The 19,663-nt window shown below is 42.7% G+C and overlaps 2 protein-coding genes, 1 long non-coding RNA gene and 1 pseudogene across 6 annotated transcripts in view; 3 read left to right on the forward strand and 1 right to left on the reverse strand.

Annotated features, from left to right (window-relative positions):
* Positions 1–19,663, reverse strand: part of LOC135334167 (selenoprotein K-like) — a 148,615-nt gene that overhangs the window by 33,244 nt on the left and 95,708 nt on the right. The gene's annotated exons all lie outside the window — the stretch shown is intronic.
* LOC135334123 (ankyrin-2-like) overlaps positions 1–19,663 on the forward strand; it is a 61,913-nt gene that overhangs the window by 32,079 nt on the left and 10,171 nt on the right. For 2 of the 4 annotated variants that reach the window (XM_064529179.1, XM_064529178.1), the window contains exons 22-25: positions 126–458; positions 707–747; positions 897–956; positions 1,127–1,236. In XM_064529179.1, the coding sequence (XP_064385249.1) occupies positions 126–458; positions 707–747; positions 897–956; positions 1,127–1,236 (544 nt within the window). Of the gene's footprint in view, positions 1–125; positions 459–706; positions 748–896; positions 957–1,126; positions 1,237–1,292; positions 1,475–2,135; positions 2,310–19,663 lie in introns of those variants that run through there. The other 2 variants (XM_064529180.1, XM_064529181.1) reach the window with 2 other exon arrangements.
* LOC135334169 (E3 ubiquitin-protein ligase mind-bomb-like) lies at positions 2,442–7,484 on the forward strand (annotated as a pseudogene).
* On the forward strand, positions 9,249–9,920 carry LOC135334176 (uncharacterized). Its single transcript, XR_010394215.1, has 3 exons — positions 9,249–9,315; positions 9,434–9,530; positions 9,751–9,920. It is a non-coding gene; the product is annotated as an uncharacterized LOC135334176 (long non-coding RNA).

A 19,663-nucleotide genomic window follows, 5' to 3' on the forward strand; every position in this document is an offset into this window, starting at 1 on the left:
TGTTAGTCTGTTAGTCTCATTTCTTATAATTATTATATTGTGCATATGCCATATTCCTTCCGCCATTGAGTCTATTTGTTCACATTACGTGTACTTAGTGCTACATGTATCATGTATAATTATAGGACCATCCGCTAAACGAGTCACTCTTCAAGAACTAGTAGAGCAATACAATCTGACTGACGAGCAACTCAACAGTGAAATAGAGGTTCCTGATACTCCCGAATTGGCCTTATGTTTTGATGATGTGGAACTTTATTCGAGTGCAATGGGGCTAGCTATTGCTGAACAAGCCGATGTGAACCAATCACGTGGAACTCAAGCAGCCATGATGAAGTGCTTGCAAATCTGGAAACAACATAATCCTTCACAAGCAACTTACAGAGCTCTACTGGATATCGCACTGAGATTGGGGAAAGGAGACACAGCTCATCAAATCTGTCAGCAATTGACCCAACGTAAGTACATGTACACATGTTACTACATGTCAGGTGATAACCACCCTCCGCCTAAGCCCTCTACTAAGTAGCTGTTCAAAATTTGACTCAAGATTGAACTCACAACAGAGAAGACATTTGCCACAATCCCTATTGTGTGTGTATACCATCATGCGTGCTTGTACACCTCCCTCCTAGACTGCACTGTTGAGTACTAGTGTATGAGAACCTGACCAAACTGATATACTGATTGTCTCCATATTGTACAGGAGGTGTGAGAGGTGTGGTCACTGGCTCGGACTGTATACAGGTATCCTGCATGTACTGCTTGTATACAGTTTAGCTGTAAATGGGTAATAATCAGTTTGCAACTTAAGTTGATGCAATTAAGTATTTACATTTTGCTGTATGCACTGAAACACAGTGATTCTCACAGTCTAATTGTACCTGCTTCCTCAGGTTGAGGCTGGCGTTGCACGGAAGGTTCCGACTGTAGCCAGCACTGTGGTGGACATTAATGTGCGTTTATTTTGTACGTACTTACATTGTAATTATAGCTGTAAGTTAGCACAATTAACCGTGTATATACACTGCTAAATGTTGCTTGGCTGACCTACATTGTATGCATGTCCATGTTACAGTACTGTATGTTGCAATCTCATTTCTTTTTGCTTAATTATCTTCTGTAGGAAGCCACTGAAGTACTGAGGAGAACAGTTGGTGAGATGACCACCTCACAGCTTGGCTCTACTGTGGAGACTGTACTGTCACTAATGGAGAAAATAACAGCTGCACTTCAGTGAGACGTCTACTGTTTTAATGGTAGTGCTGTATTCACAATATGTCCCACCTCAGGTCATCTTCTCTGAGTGAGCTGACAGCCCACACTGACTCCATACGGACAAATGTTAGGTCCATTCGTCGACTGGCCAGGAAGATTGTCAAGGAGTGCAACATTGGAGCCAGTCTCTCTAAGATGGAGACTTTATCTCATCAGCTTGGACGGTTGGCCGAGGACAAACTCGAAGACTGTCAAGGTGAGAATACATTGTACCAGGCAGGGTTTGGGGCAGGGGGAGAAAACTTCCCCCCAAAAACAGAATAATGGCATCATCAATTTATTCAACAAAAACCAGACTCTACTGTATTAAACACTGTGATATGTACACTATTATCTCTGACCTACTATAATGCATATAATGGACTCAGGGTTTCATCTAGTGGGGGGGGTCAGGGGTCAGGGGTCAGGGGTGAACAATCACACTAAAATACTCAGCTTCCTCCTTGTATAATAATGACATCATCACAATGTAGGTACATGTAACCACAGTCATAAGGTAGAATCTACGTACTGTCTATGATGTGCAATATGCCACTATACACTGTGATGCATTAGCATGTAATAGGGGGTGTGGTCAACAGCGTGGCCAAACATTATGCCACCCCCCCCCCCAACTTTTGATCCTAGATGAAACCCGAATGGTAAGTGTAGGCCCCAACAATTCAACAATTGTGCGGTGCGCTCTACCGCACATCCTCACACAAATGTTCATCCTAGATGAAACTCAGTACATGTGTATGTTGTATATCTGTAATATTAACTGTCAGGAGCTTATTTACTCTGGAGCTCTTTGTTGAACTGTATGCAATCCACGTACACCATTTCCTTTGCTGACCCTCACCCTATCCACACTACAGGCCTGGCAGAGAGTGTTCAAACATTGCCAAGAACAATTGATGGTAACCTTACATAGTACATGTGTTAGTGTATTATTTGTTTTGTGATGGACCTGTATTTTTATCAGTTTGAATGCACGTATAATTATTATTTGGATGATGTAATCGGACTATGAATTGTGAGTCACGTGGTCATGTACTGTCATGCTCCCTCATGATTGTTATGCCTTGATGCATATGGTCCATGCAGGGGCACACAGTCATCTGTTTGTGTGTGCATGTGTGTGTGTGTATTCCAGCTGTAACTGTTCCTTGTAACTAGCAATAATAATAGAATTGGCGATCTTTACCAAATCACCAAACCATCAAAGAAGAGAAGAGACCCTGCATGCTGGTGCAACTTACAGAGCTCTAGATCTTGTGAAACTACTCCTAAGAATGAGGAAATATGACATTGCTAGTAAAGTATTCAAACATTGCCAAGAGAATGGTAAACTTACATAGTACATGTGTAGCGTAACATAATCTGTTTTGTGATGGATCCATGCTTGTGAGTAGAATTTGAATGCTCCTAATTTATACTAGGGATGCATTTGTGAGTCAGAAGTATGTGATCCTCTTCCTGCCTACATTGTACGAGAGCTTAGCTTACAAGCCCCCTCATAACAATGACCTCAAGGACTGATAATGCATTTATTATACACATGAATTGTGTGACATGACTATGTGCTACTGTTTCAATGTTACAGTGTTGTACAGTGCGTGAGGTGTGTGCCAAGTTCACCTCCATGCCATTGTCACTGAGGTGACGAGTACTGTCTCAATACTAGCCCTTTAAAATGTACACATTTACAATCTGACCACTTTAATTGCAAGTGGTTGTTAACGTGAGCTAGTTTTGTAGGAGGAGGTCAAGGCGAGGATGGGATTGGTGGAGTGTGTCAACCACAACCTAGTGGAGCCCTACCATCATCTACGAGAAACACGGTGACTATGTACTCTGAACCTTCATACTACACAGCTAACAAGTGTTTAAATCTAGTGCCTGGATAGTCTGTATCAGCAGTTGTATTATATAAAGTGAAACCCTAGGGCCCCAACGAAATTTCGGATTGAAACACACCATTTGAAAGGTCTCTTTCTAAGCTTTTATAAAATTTTTAACATTGGAGCAACAGTATTAAAATTATGGCCGTCGAAAAATCAGGTCTTTTAGAGCTGTCTCAGAGGTCATAACTTGTGTTGGGGAGCATCCAGTAGCTGTTTGGTAGTATGTGGGTGGATGTCATAGTGTTTAAGTTATTCACAAACTAATACCTTATTGTATAGGATGAAGATGGTGACAGACCACTGCATCTCTGTGCTTACAGGTGAACTGTAGCTCTAAGTACTAGCTACGAATGCCATTACCTGTAATCAAAATTAATGGCTGGCCCAGTTTTATCTTGTACGCCATTAATTGATATTATTATTTTGTCCGTATAGTGATGAAGATGAAGCCACGACCATTCTTATCGATGCTGGAGCTGATGTCAACTCTAAGAATTCTAAAGGGGCTTCCCCTCTCATCATAGCAGCTGTCAAGGGCCACTACAGTGTGCTGAGGAAGCTAGCCAACCATCCCAACATCAAGCTCCATGAGCAGGTGAGGCAGAGCATGCAGTAAGATACATGTATGTGTGGGAGAAGACTGGGCAGTCTAAATCATGGCAGCTGATTATCTACTACCCTCCTAATATCACCTCCCCACACACACGCCCACACCACACACACACACCACACGCCCACACCACACAGGATTCCGATGAAGATACTGCACTTCACTGCGCCGTCCTCGCTCAGAAGAATGAGAGTGTGACGATCCTATTGGACGCTGGAGCAGACCCCACCCTCCTCAACTTCAGGCTATTCACACCAATCCACGAGGCTGCTCGTATTGGGTTCCTACCGTGAGTGCTTGATCATGTGACATGGGAGGTCCTGTCAATTGTGTATATATAACATGGAGTACGAAAATAAAAGTTGTGTTTTGTAGCTGGCTTTAATATAATTATGTCTATAGATATGACTGTGTACGTTTTTGTTTTAACAGGAGTGCATTCCTGGTTTTAAGATTAGACTCAAATTATGGTCTCTCAAAGTTAGCTCCGAAAACAGTAAAATGATCATATCAAGGCCCTAGTATACACTGCATGTATAATCCATACTCTTATCCCCCCTGCAGAGCTGTGGAGCACTTCAATCGTCGGTTTGTGGAGCACATCTACCTGCTCAAGGACGACGGGTACACTCCCCTCCACCTGGCAGCACTTAATGATCACCTGGACGTTGTCACTGCCTTCGCTGAAGTGGTGAGTGACTGGCTGTAGATATGGTCTTACATGTAGTAGAGCACTACACAATTTTCAAGAATTTTCAAGAATGGAAAGTTCAAAACTTAGTTGAAAGCCTTTATATTGCACAGATAATTATGTGACAATTTTAAGTTATTATACAGTGGCCTTTGTTGAGGAGTTGTTAAAATCTACATTATATAATTATTAATTTGGGACCTTGTGCCTGGCTTTTATTGCAGTTTAACTTTCTTCAGGTGTGGCCATTATAATCTGACCTCTCCCCCAACAGGTGCAGTGTGACCTCAATGCTAAGACCAACCAAGGTCAGACAGCACTTCATCTTGCTGTCCACCAAGGTCACGCTCGTATCATCGAGAGACTGGTGGGGTTCGGGGTAGACATGAATATTCTAGACAGTGATGGAGACACAGCTCTTCACATGGCCGTGGTCAAGGAGACAGTGGACAACCTCACACAAGAGACTCCTCAACTCAAGAAGGTAGGCTAGTAGGAATGCTAAAAGTTGTGGCTGTTCAAAGATGCTCTAGTTAACGCAGGGCCTTAGAGTCCTAGAGTTAGCTCTGTAACTAGAGTTCTGATGATCCAAATTCAACAATTTTATGATTTTCTGAAAGCTTAGAAATAGCTCTTTCAGATGGTATGCTCAAATCCCAAATTGGAAACTGGCCATAATTTTCTATTTTCGGGAAGATACCATGGTATTTTGTGAAAATCAAGCCCAAATTAGACCTTTGATTTTAACACATCATCTGAAACGGCTTTCTCTAAGTTTTAAAAAAATCGTAAAATTAATGTGATCGGACCATCGGAACTAAAGTTATAGCCGTTCAAACATATTCAAATTGAACGCTGTGTCGCATTATTACATGTACTTACCCATCATGTGTACACTGTGCTTAGATTGTACTGTGAACATACACGTATGCCCCTCCCCCTCTACCAGGTGAAAGACAGGTTGCCTGGTCAGCAGCTGAAGGCGGTTATTCCGTGCTTCCTAGTACAAGAAGGTTCAGAGATGTTCAAGACTAACAAGAAGGGTCGAAATCCATTGGAGGTTGCTCACCTGACGTAGCAACCATCGTCATGGGATTCGACAAGGACGGGTGAGCGGGTGACACAATTATATATAGCCACTTCATTGTAATTTCACTGAATTTATTCAATCCATTTTAAGACCTAAAATGCACTGTTGTTGGTAGCAAAAGCTCGTTATAATTGCTAAATTTAACAGCAGTCCAAGGAAGTAGATAGCACAGCTGCAGCTAGTTGTGTACTAGGGTATGTACTAGCATACCTGTAGAATGTTGTTGCTACTGTATAGATTTTGATTTTTAGTTATGTGTACTGAACTGCCTCCTTGCAGTGGTGGTGTGAAGTTCCATGGTAGTCTGAAATCACCTGCCCCCCCAGTGGTGGTTCAGGGCACACAGAGAGGACCTTTGGTGAGTCAGATACTGTTGCTTCTTTGATATACTAGCTTTATAAACAGTACATGCTGTTAACTGTACCCACTCTGAATTAGTCTTGCCCTTGCATCCATCAGGTGTACCCTACTCCCCTGCGTACTGGCAGTGCCACCCACCACCCACCCACAGCCTCTCTACCAGTTGGAGTTATGATCCCTGCTGGAGCCACTGGAGGTGGTAAGAACAGTCTCTGTGCTGTACCTTAATTTGTCTCTTTGTTAGGGTGACCTTTCCAGTTATGTGTTTAGATACAAGTTTTGATAAATCTCATATTTTAAGTGGCCTTTACATGACTGTACTTTATATGGTTGTGCATATTGCACAGAACCAACTCTGAGCAATTGAATTGTATATCCATACCACCCCCCTCCAGGTAGTGTGGGTGTGGCCATTGAGCCGTGCTTCCTGTGTGAGGCTCCAGTGGACGTCAAGTTTGAGCCATGTGGTCACGCTGTCATGTGTGCAGAATGTGCACAGAGAGCCAAGAAATGCCCCATTTGCAAAGTGAGTACTACATAGCTACAATATAAAAGTTTCTACTTTATCCCAGTAACTTCCCAGATACAGTTTTTTTGACCTTCTCAAGTTGCATAATTATGTTGAATTTTATGATTCTTCCTTACACAGGCTGCAGTCAAGACTATCTCCAAGCTGTCCAAGGTTTGTGTGATGTGTAATGAAGAGGAGGCCACAGCCACTGTCAAGCCATGTGATCACACCTTCTGTCCAGGTACTGGTACTTAATGATAGGTACATGTATCACTCAGAAACAGCCTCTCTGTGTATTGTATAAGCCCCCACTATCCTCCACAGTCTCACCTTTCTTTCATATGTACTAGCTTTCATTTACTGTCTTCTCCCTCTCTCACTGTATAGAATGTGCCCGGAGGATGAAGACATGCTTCGAGTGTCGAGTGCTTATTACTGCAAAAGAGGGACTACGTACGTAAACTGCATTACAAGTTTACACAAGCTGTGTTGCTTAATTAGATAACCTCTATAACTGTATAGTACATGTACTTAGCAATATTGTGATTTTGTGTCAAATAATACCCCCCCCACACACACACACATACACATACATCCACCCACCCACCCCCACACACACACACATACACATACATCCACCCACCCACCCCCTCACACACACACAGCCCCCGTCTCGGCCACCAGTGTCCATCCGCTGGCCAGCCCTGACTCTGAATCTAATTGTCCTATTTGTCTGACAGAGCCTAAGAACACGGCCTTCCTCTGTGGACACCAGACATGCTGGGACTGTGCACAGAAGGTCGACCATTGCCCAGTGTGCAGGAAGTTTGTGACTCATAGAATTCAGTTGTTCCAGTGACAATTTAGCATTTATTTCGTTTCTTTCTTTTCTGACTTTGTATATCTTATGCAGACTGTTTTGATTTTATGGGCTCCGTTTTAATTGGTTTGTACACGTGCAGTGAACATTAGACAACTTTTGTGTGTAGTGTTAATTGTTGTTTCGTTATTTATGTCAATTATTAGTTACCATGTTTAATTGTATACTCTTTTGATAACGTTTGATAACGTAATTACATGAACAAAATTAAGTTAAACATTCTATATTGCATTATCTAGCTAGCCATAATTAATCCATATCCAGTAGACACATGCTCACATCCACAGACAGTCAGACAGAGGGGCGCTTCCCGAACCAATCCATCATGTGACCATGCAGCACGCTCACAATGCATGACCATATCATGATCACATGATAGACAGCAGTTAGAGTTCCCTGTACGTAAAGAATGCATGCCAGGGAGACAATCATTAATTAGGGAATTAGAGATGGCTATAATTATAAGTGTCCATTATGCACACCTCTACACTAATATTACACTGCCACCAATTATCCATAGAATCAGCTATACCATAAAGCCTGAGGCAGAAGAAGACATAAGAACCATGAATGAGTGTGCTTCACCTCTATAAATTTGTAATTTGGAGCTGTAGAGGTGCTTATGTTGACAGAGACACTTGTATTATAGGGCTGTGCCAAAGACATACTTCCTGGCGTGTAAATCAGCCACCATCCATATGGTTGTTAGTGAGAAGATTATGAATAATAGACACAGTGAATTGTGTCCCTCGTCAGGAGTGCACTCTTGCCCTCATGCATTTACATTATTAAGACAAGGAGTCAAAGACATTTTAAGTATTATAGTAATTAATTAAATTCCTTAAAACGTGCTGGTCTAGACCTAACAAGTCTTGTACTATTTACATGAACACCAGTGCAGTGCAGTAGCCAGGTGTGACCTCTAGATCTAGCTATATAGAGCTTGTAGGAAATTCCTTACATTTGCAAAGCACCATACACCATAATTATCATGACTGTCTGCATGACTGTACAGATCTAAAGAAGTACAGGGTCCACTGACATTTATCATACATACCATATTGCTAGACTTCCATGACTGGAACTTTCTGGTAGCTATCATCCTCAATGCAGTAATGCTTGTTGTCTGGCATGGCCACATTGAGATATATTCAACAGAGGAGACCTCAAAACTGAGCTGCACTGTCCAAGTAGTCAGTCTATACTTGCACATCTGCAGGGAATCAAACCAACTCATAAGTTAGTATGTATATTGTATATCTTGATACAGCAAAGAATAGATTGGAATTTGAATTTGAATTTGAATGAGAACACAAACAAAAACACAGAATAACTTAGCATGGCAGTGCATGCTTACACAGTACAGTAAGGCATACTATTATGTGATGGATGGAGCACAAGTGAGGATAATTAGAAGTCAAAAGGCACCTGATTAAGAGTTACAGAGCAGTAGTCTGAGTACACCAGCAGCTTTCCAGATTGCAAGGATTGTAATCTATTGCAGGATGTAAAATTAACATCCGGTCATTGCGTGGGAGAAAGGGGTCTATGCGGCGCTGCAGCACTTGGATTCTTCAGTCTAACGGCTTGGAGGTTAGGAGTGAAGAAATTTGACAAGGGAGTTCATCAAACTATCAGCTATCATCAACTATCATCAGTTATCAACAACTATCAAGCTCAATGGCCTCTGCACCTCTGGTTACGCCGCCGGCAGCACCACCACCAAGACTGCCGAAGACCCAGCTGCACTACGGGTCAACCAACAATCCAGTGAGTTTTGCATGATAGATCTATAGATGTTCTGTTCTAGCTAGATCTCTATGCAGTAAGGATGCATGCATGTTCTAGCTATGCTCTAGCTATGCCAGCACAATCAAAAAATTATGGTTTTTTTGCAGCCGATAACAAAGAAGCACATAGTGAGCGTTCTCCGGTTTGGGAAGAGGAATTGGGCCACAGACAAGTTCTTGTGCCCACAATGCTATCTGCAGCCGAGTGGTCCGGTCACCGTAAGTCTAAATGCAGTATTACTCTATAGCTGCAGCCTAAGTCGATTTAATATGCTCCTGAAATTATCACGGCTACACAATTATTTTTTTAAGCTTGCAATTCATTTCCACCCCACAGACTGAGTTCTGGTGGAAGGGTGAAGCTCATCTTGGTGTCGGGGACCACTCTATGCGCGAGGCTACACGCTACATCGAACATCTGCAGTTTGATCATCGTAAGTAAAATTATGCAACTTTACATTGTCGTAGTATTTAGTTCCCATGCTTTCAGATTGATTTTAATGATATTCATGGGTTTTCCCGGGGAAATTTTTCGATTTTACTTTGCGAAATTTTATCGCATATAATATGTAGCTTGGACAGCATAATTCATTAATTAGCTCATTAAGTACTTTATAACAATAATTTTATATTGCTCCATTTCTTATTTTACAGACACCGGCGTTTCCAGTCCAACAGTGCTATTTCTTGACCACCAACTGAGAGATTTGGCCTATGTCCAGTGGCAAAGGGCTGTAAGGTTTCCCCCCATTGTTGCACGGGGGCCACCAGGTGTTGATGGTTTGGATGGGATTGATGGCGTGGATGGTGTGGATGGTAGGGCAGGGGTAGACGGGGTGAATGGTGTGGATGGTGTGGATGGTAGGCCAGGGGTAGACGGTGTGAATGGTGTGGATGGTAGGCCAGGGGTAGACGGGGTGAATGGTGTGGATGGTGGGCCAGGGGTAGATGGTGTGAATGGTGTGGATGGTAGGCCAGGTGTGGACGGTGTGGATGGTAGGCCAGGGGTAGACGGTGTGAATGGTGTAGATGGACAACGTGGAGAGAGAGGAGAGAGGGGAGAGAGAGGACAAGGATTGGACACCAGAATGATAGAATCATTAATGGCACAAAATGTAAGTTGAATACATGCATGCATGCATGTGTATGTACTGAAAGTTCCTTACAATAAGGAGAAATTCCTTACAAATAAATTAATTTTATTGTGTATTACAATCATTGATTATTTTTTCACCGTGTCCTTTTCTTGCAGAGAGCGTTAACAAAAGTAGTTCATCTACTCGCGGGACTACTCCCTCAACCTCTGCCACCAAACGTTGAGGAGGCTTTGAGGCTGACGACGGCTAGTGCTATGGAGGGGGCCGAAAATCCTAGATCAACTGTCGTCACCACCCCTCGTGGCCCTGTCGTCACCACCCCTCGTGGCCCTGTCGTCACCACCCCTCGCGGCCCTGTCGTCACCACCCCTCGCGGCCCTGTCGTCACCACCCCTCGCGGCCCTGTCGTCACCACCCCTCGCGGCCCTGTCGTCACCACCCCTCGCGGCCCTGTCGTCACCACCCCTCGCGGCCCTGTCGTCACCACCCCTCGCGGCCCTGTCGTCACCACCCCTCGTGGCCCTCACGTCGTCACCACCCCTCGTGGCTCAGGGTCCAACGCTGGACCGTCTGCTAGTTCATCACGTAAACGAAAGAGATCACCCGCAACGATGAATTTACATTACGACTATAAAAAAAGGTAAGCGATTTCATGTGAAGAGTACTACAACAAATTTCTAAAAGGCCATGCATGCACTTCATATTTTGTGCATCTTATATACTTGTGTAAATTTCATCTCTTTCCCTTTCATACTTGCAGGAAAAATTTCGATGCTGCGCATGAACTTGAGGACAGGGGGAGGGGGGAATAATTGTATAGTGAGTTGCTTGAGGGCAGGCGGGGGCCATATATGGGTGTTTCAATAATTCATACTTATATAGGAGGGACCTTTTCTTTTAAATATACAAACTAGATTTTCGATGTTGTTTGGCTGGCATATGGATTGTTCTGTATCTTGGGAATTCTTGCCTATAATTTGTAGTTACGTTGTTATGCGGTGTAAAGGTTCTTCTTGTGTATAATATAGTGTTAGTGGGATGGTGCTTGGATTATGGATTGGCTTACTTCTTTGGTGACTCTAGTTACTGCTGTATGTTATGTATAACGGCTTCTTCTTGACTATAATTATGGAGTATTTCATTTGGCTTTCTCTCGCTGATTACGTATGTCGTAAAAAAAAAAAAAAAAAAAATTGGCAGACCATGTGCTACCCTTTTTAGTTTGAATTATTAATCTTGTGCACATTCTACAACATTGTGTGCATCAATTACTGTCATGCATGGAGTCATCTGCAGTCTATCATTTGCTGATATTCATATCTCTCTCTACAAAACCTTTTGTAACCAAGCTTTGTAGCCTCTACAAGTCTGTGCATATCATAATTACTCTCATAACCGAACAATTGTCTTCCTATAAAAACATAATTACATCTTGTATCAATTCTTTCTCTCATAACCGAACAATTGTCTTCCTATAATTATAACATAATTATTTCTTATTTCTCTCTCTCTCAACTCCGAACAATTCTCTTCTGAACATAATATTACTTCTAATTCTCTCATAACCGAACAATTGTCTTCCCATATAACATAATTATTTCTTATTTCTCTCTCTCTCAACTCCGAACCATTCTCTTCCGAACATAATATTACTTCTTTTTCTCTATAAATTACGAACAATTCTCTTCCTATAATTCTTGTGCTAAGATGCCATGTCATGTCATACTCCATCTTCCATCCATGTATGTATGTCAATTCTCGATTGTTTTTGTGCATCCTATCTATTTACAACTGCACATCTTTCGGTGACGACCAGCTGGGACTAATGGAACATCTCGAAGACCCTGGATCAATATGCAGTGCAGTGCATTGAACTCTCAAACAACTCTAATATAAGCACTTCTATCTGAACACTATAATTATTATACGCAGCACTGCGTGGGACGTGTCTACTGTGGTAACCCCCTGATGATGATGATGAAGCAGAAGACTCCTGGTTATATACCGTATACTGAAGAACTCTTCAATCTATGACTATACTACCTGGCGTACTCTCCATCATTGTCGTGGGCAAGATACATTTCCAATGGCAGCCCCTCAACTCGAATTCGTGGCCACCAATATTTCTCAACACTACTGGTTAAATTTGATGCTGGAAAAACTTTTAACACCCGTCACCTCCCCTGATGATCGAAACAAAGGACTCTAAAAATCATGGATGATCAAGTATGGCAACACAATACTCATATTATCATGCATGCAAGCACACTGACTCTCTACTCTCATAATTATAACTGTATATCATGGAAGCACACTGGCTCTCTACCCTCATAATTAAAACTGTATATCATGGAAGCACACTGGCTCTCTACTCTCATAATTATAACTGTATATCATGGAAGCACACTGACTCTCTACTCTCATAATTATAACTGTATATCATGCAAGCACACTGACTCTCTACTCTCATAATTATAACTGTATATCATGGAAGCACACTGGCTCTCTACTCTCATAATTATAACTATATCATGGAAGCACACTGGCTCTCTACTCTCATAATATATAACTGTATCATGGAAGCACACTGGCTCTCTACTCTCATAATTATAACTATATCATGGAAGCACACTGGCTCTCTACTCTCATAATATATAACTGTATCATGGAAGCACACTGGCTCTCTACTCTCATAATTATAACTCTACATATCATATCATGCAAGCACACTGGCTCTCTACTCTCATAATTATAACTATATCATGGAAGCACACTGGCTCTCTACTCTCATAATATATAACTGTATCATGGAAGCACACTGGCTCTCTACTCTCATAATTATAACTCTACATATCATATCATGCAAGCACACTGGCTCTCTACTCTCATAATTATAACTATATCATGGAAGCACACTGGCTCTCTACTCTCATAATATATAACTATATCATGGAAGTCTCTACTCTCATAATTATAACTCTATATATCATATCATGCACACTGACTATATCTATCTATGGGGTCACTACCCATAATTTAAATTTATAATTTGTAGTAATGTGGTCTGCCATTAATAAAATAAACGATTTGCTAATAATTGTATTGCCTTGCTTTAAGCTCCTTCTGGACTACAGCTAGCTGTGGACTTGTGTTGTGTCTCTGTGGAGTTTGATGTTCTGCATTGGGAGCTGTACTTGTGTCGGTGGTCGTTGTCTCTGTGGAGCTTGATGTTCTAGGAACTGCATGTACTCTTGTGTCGATGATGTGTCTCCGTGGCTTGCTGTTCTGGTGACTGTACTTGTGTCGGTGGATGTTGTCTGTGTTGATTGTCGGGCTCGTTGTTCTGATAGTGGGCTGTACTTGTGTCGGTTGATGTTGTTGGCTTAAGCTTGTTCTGCTCGGGACTGTGTCTATACTGTAGAGCTTTGGTTGTTTGGTACGTTACACTGACTTGTGTATCTCTTAAGCTTGTTGATGTATATATCTCTTTTTTAACTCTTTTTTTCATACGGTCCTAAAAGCCTAGGTAAAAAAAGCACTGATTGAGAAAAAATATCCCAACTTTTTTGTAGGATTTATGCCTGTCCCTTGACCTGCCTGCCCTCTAAAACTGCAAACTGCATGGGGGAGAATATAATGCATGCATTGTATTAATTACTGGAAGCATTTATCTAGTATAGATAGCTAGTTAACTGTACTTTGCGTTAGAAGCTGTTAATTTCCGAGGCATTGCAACCGCGTTGGCAGCTAAAATACATGATTGCGCTATGTTCGGCTCTACGCCTCGAGGTGTAATCTGTTGCAAGATGCATGGCGGGCGCTGCAAGTTTGCTGCTCGGAACTATATCCTGTCTCCGTCAACATCTCTGTCGACATCTCTCTCACAAGTCCCTCTTAGAAAGTCTCTCACTCTCATCAAGTCTCTCTCATCAATGAATTGGTGTCTAAATTAATTGTGCATGGGTATGTTTTCCTAATTGGTCTGTAAGGGGGTTGTGCATTCCCTTGTAAGGGGTTTAGTTCTCTAAGGGGACTTGGTTGTACTGATGCCTCTCTCTAAGGGGACTAGGTTGTACTGATGCCTCTCTTTAAGGGAGTTGTACTGATGCCTCTCTATAAGGGGACTTGATTGTACTGATGCCTCTCTATAAGGGGGTTGTACTGATGCCTCTCTATAAGGGGACTTGATTGTACTGATGCCTCTCTATAAGGGGACTAGGTTGTACTGATGCCTCTCTCTAAGGAGGTTTGTTTGGTTGTGCATTCCTCTGTAAGGGAGTTTAGTTGTGTATGCCTCTCTCTAAGGGGGTTGTACTGATGCCTCTCTCTAAGGGGACTAGGTTGTACTGATGCCTCTCTCTAAGGAGGTTTGTTTGGTTGTGCATTCCTCTGTAAGGGAGTTTAGTTGTGTATGCCTCTCTCTAAGGGAGTTGTACTGATGCCTCTCTCTAAGGGAGTTGTACTGATGCCTCTCTCTAAGGGGGATTGGTTGTACTGATGCCTCTCTCTAAGGGGGCTTGGTTGTACTGATGCCTCTCTCTAAGGGGGTTTGGTTGTACTGATGCCTCTCTAAGGGGACTAGGTTGTACTGATGCCTCTCTCTAAGGGGGCTTGGCTGTACTGATGCCTCTCTAAGGAGACTAGGTTGTACTGATGCCTCTCTCTAAGGGGGCTTGGTTGTACTGATGCCTCTCTAAGGAGGTTTGTTTGGTTGTGCATTCCTCTGTACGGGAGTTTAGTTGTGTATGCCTCTCTCTAAGGGGGTTGTGATTCCTCTGCAAGGGGGTTTGCCTCTAAGGTGGTTTGGCTGTGTAATGCCTCTGTGGTTGTACCTCTGTATGGGGGTTTGGTTTGGGTTTGTTGTCTCCATTGGTGGTTGGAACGGTCATGGAATAGCACTGGTGGGCTGGATGCTTTGGACTGCAGGTAGCTTGTAGCCCCTCGTGTAGAGTGGTCTATTTGACTGCAGATAGCATTGTCTGGCCAGCTCAACTCCTTCGTCTGTAACCGTCGAGACCTCCTACCGCTCTTCACAACCCTGCAGCTGAGGTACCATCATATACTATCTATATCTGCATGCCCCCCTCCAAAGCCATTGCATTGCCTCGCCTGTGTTAATTAGGTTAGGCCAATTTGTTTGTGTTTCTACACTTGTAGCTTGATTTGTTAGGTATATAGATAGATAGTTTTTTTTTCTTTTCACATAATCTTGCACCAGCCAGATTATCAGATCCATGAGCATTAGTATAGATCTAATACCCTCAAAGTGAGGGTAATGATTCATATATACTATACTCTTTTTGTGTAATCACTGTGTTTGTTTTTTTTGTTCGTTATCAGACCAAATTCTCCAATTTAGGCCAATTAGTAGTTGTAGTTCTGCACAGCCACTGTGTGGTTGTGCAGTTTAATTTTTCTTTGTGTACTTACATTTATATAAATATCCCTACATACTCGTTATAGAAGTTATAAGAATCAGGCTTTATCACAATTAAATGCATGCAAGATTATTAGAACCACCTTAATATAACCAAAAAAAAAAAACCGGGTAACACCACCAAAAAAACCTTTTTTTGTTTTAGAGTAAGAGCTTTCATTCGTGCATACTTTACTTACTTTGTGTTCAATCTTGTTTGTGCTTTTTTAGGATAGTTTAGTTTTTTTGTTTCTGTTCTATGTTTGTCTTGTCGGCGAGGCTTGTATGCAATTGGTGGCGGGTGGTGGTGGCCTCTGCAATGATCACGCACACACATGACTAGTCACCACAGAGGGGATACCTAATCCCGGGGTCAATGCTAGGCTCTACACTCATTCTTACCAATGGCTGCAAAGCCAACTGAACTCAGGCAGTCCAGCTCAGAGCGAGCTCTTGTACTAACCAATGGCTGCAAAGCCAACTGTCCTGCTCAGAGCGAGCTTATCTAACCAATGGCAGGAGCACAAATGAAGTGCCTATTGCCCAATTCAAAGCCTCTTACTGAATGTTGGCTAATAGATCAGACTACTCCCAACAAAGGAGAATGTCACTTAACCAATGACAATGACAATGGCACAATATGCCTGAAAGCCTTAATCAAGAGTTGCTGCATTGACCCCAGTGGTGTACTTATCATGCAATATATGATGTGTCATGCAATGTGTATCACCATTATGATGCAACATGTGAGTATATTGTACAGTTGAGTCTCGGTTATCCGAACACCTTTGTCCCCGGGCCCATTCGGGTAAGTGAAATATTCGGATAATCAAAAGCTGGCTTTTTGCCAGCCACTGGGCAATTTCCTACTGCGCATGCTCAGATTGCACTATGCTCTAGCATTCGGATAATCGAGGATTCGGATAATCGGGATTCGGATAACCGAGGCTCAACTGTAGTCAGTAACTGCCTGCATGATTGAGTTACCTATATCATCACTGATCATCGTAACGATGACTCAGATTTGAACCCCTCCTAACCAGCACTCCCAGTGTTGCTCAGATCGAGCTTAGGCTATTAACAGCACAAATCAAGTGCCTGTTATAATTTTAACTGACTAAGTGTGTTGCCACTTTAAGCTCTATGGAACTATGCTCTCCTATAATCATATAGATCTAGCAGCATTGCAGCAGTGGGTCAAAGCACCAACTGTCGGCTGTGGTTGCTACCATGGCAACACTCTGTGTCATACATATAACTATAATTGTACTTATCCACTCTCTGTATATCTTTTACAAGAACAGATGATCACATGAGCAACAGAGCTGCTTAGTTGGGAAAACACTGCATACTGCCAGTGACAGGAAGAAGAGCACGACACCTGTCTTGGCCTGTGTCAAGATCAATATGCCCCAGGGCACTGTACTGTGTCTTGTCTGTTGCTTGCTTGTATGCAGCCCATGCTGGCTAACCAGTGTCATGTACATGGTTGTGTGCATGTGCAATACTTTTTCCACAGGTTGCCATGTTCACAAATAATTAGCCTGATCTGTATTGATTTGCTTTCAGCTCATAAATTATGCCTCTGAAGGTTCAGTTCGTGAGCCTGTCTCTCCAGTACACGTAGTGATGGTGGCCGCTGTGACCCGTCAATTGCAAACCAGTTCATCCACTATACTATCAGGTTCCAATCGTGTACTTTGTATTATCGTGTTTCTTTACGCTTACCTGTGAATAGTCATGTGTGTACTTCTAGTACAAGCCCCTCAAGAACCAACAGTAAGCTCCATTGTGTACTTTGTAACCTCTTGATTTCAGACCTGTGTGTGTGCGTACCTCAAGAACCAACAGTAAGCTCCATTGTACATGTGTACTGTGTAACCTCTTGATTTCAGACCTGTGTGTGTGCGTACCTCAAGAACCAACAGTAAGCTCCATTATGTACTTTGTAACCTCTTGATATCAGCCCTGTGTGTGTGCGTACCTCAAGAACCAACAGTAAGCTCCATTGTGTACTTTGTAACCTCTTGATTTCAGACCTGTGTGTGTGCGTACCTCAAGAACCAACAGTAAGCTCCATTATGTACTTTGTAACCTCTTGATATCAGCCCTGTGTGTGTGCGTACCTCAAGAACCAACAGTAAGCTCCATTGTGTACTTTGTAACCTCTTGATGTCAGCTCTGTGTGTGTGCGTACCTCAAGAACCAACAGTAAGCTCCATTGTGTACTTTGTAACCTCTTGATGTCAGCTCTGTGTGTGTGCGTACCTCAAGAACCAACAGTAAGCTCCATTGTGTACTTTGTAACCTCTTGATTTCAGACCAGTGTGTGTGTGCGTACCTCAAGAACCAACAGTAAGCTCCATTGTGTACTTTGTAACCTCTTGATTTCAGCCCTGTGTGTGTGTGCGTACCTCAAGAACCAACAGTAAGCTCCATTGTGTACTTTGTAACCTCTTGATTTCAGACCTGTGTGTGCGTACCTCAAGAACCAACAGTAAGCTCCATTGTGTACTTTGTAACCTCTTGATTTCAGACCTGTGTGTGTGCGTACCTCAAGAACCAACAATAAGCTCCATTGTGTACTTTGTAACCTCTTGATTTCAGCCCTGTGTGTGTGCGTACCTCAAGAACCAACAGTAAGCTCCATTGTGTACTTTGTAACCTCTTGATTTCAGCCCTGTGTGTGTGCGTACCTCAAGAACCAACAGTAAGCTCCATTGTGTACTTTGTAACCTCTTGATTTCAGACCTGTGTGTGTGCGTACCTCAAGAACCAACAGTAAGCTCCATTGTGTACTTTGTAACCTCTTGATTTCAGCCCAGTGTGTGTGCGTACCTCAAGAACCAACAGTAAGCTCCATTGTGTACTTTGTAACCTCTTGATTTCAGCCCAGTGTGTGTGCGTACCTCAAGAACCAACAGTAAGCTCCATTGTGTACTTTGTAACCTCTTGATTTCAGACCTGTGTGTGTGCGTACCTCAAGAACCAACAGTAAGCTCCATTGTGTACTTTGTAACCTCTTGATTTCAGCCCTGTGTGTGTGCGTACCTCAAGAACCAATAGTAAGCTCCATTGTGTACTTTGTAACCTCTTGATTTCAGACCTGTGTGTGTGCATACCTCAATAACCAACAGTAAGCTCCATTGTGTACTTTGTAACCTCTTGATTTCAGCCCTGTATGTGTGCGTACCTCAAGAACCAACAGTAAGCTCCATTGTGTACTTTGTAACCTCTTGATTTCAGCCCAGTGTGTGTGCGTACCTCAAGAACCAACAGTAAGCTCCATTGTGTACTGTGTAACCTCTTGATTTCAGACCTGTGTGTGTGCGTACCTCAAGCACCATCAGTAAGCTCCATTATGTACTTTGTAACCTCTTGATATCAGCCCTGTGTGTGTGCGTACCTCAAGAACCAACAGTAAGCTCCATTGTGTACTGTGTAACCTCTTGATTTCAGCCCTGTGTGTGTGCGTACCTCAAGAACCAACAGTAAGCTCCATTGTGTACTTTGTAACCTCTTGATTTCAGCCCTGTGTGTGTGCGTACCTCAAGAACCAACAGTAAGCTCCATTGTGTACTTTGTAACCTCTTGATTTCAGACCTGTGTGTGTGCGTACCTCAAGAACCAACAGTAAGCTCCATTGTGTACTTTGTAACCTCTTGATTTCAGCCCAGTGTGTGTGCGTACCTCAAGAACCAACAGTAAGCTCCATTATGTACTTTGTAACCTCTTGATATCAGCCCTGTGTGTGTGCGTACCTCAAGAACCAACAGTAAGCTCCATTGTGTACTTTGTAACCTCTTGATTTCAGACCAGTGTGTGTGCGTACCTCAAGAACCAACAGTAAGCTCCATTGTGTACTTTGTAACCTCTTGATTTCAGCCCAGTGTGTGTGCGTACCTCAAGAACCAACAGTAAGCTCCATTGTGTACTTTGTAACCTCTTGATTTCAGCCCAGTGTGTGTGCGTACCTCAAGAACCAACAGTAAGCTCCATTGTGTACTTTGTAACCTCTTGATTTCAGCCCAGTGTGTGTGCGTGCCTCAAGAAC

The sequence above is a fragment of the Halichondria panicea genome, chromosome 3 (assembly GCF_963675165.1).
Source record: "Halichondria panicea chromosome 3, odHalPani1.1, whole genome shotgun sequence".
NCBI classification, from domain to species: Eukaryota; Metazoa; Porifera; class Demospongiae; order Suberitida; family Halichondriidae; genus Halichondria; species Halichondria panicea.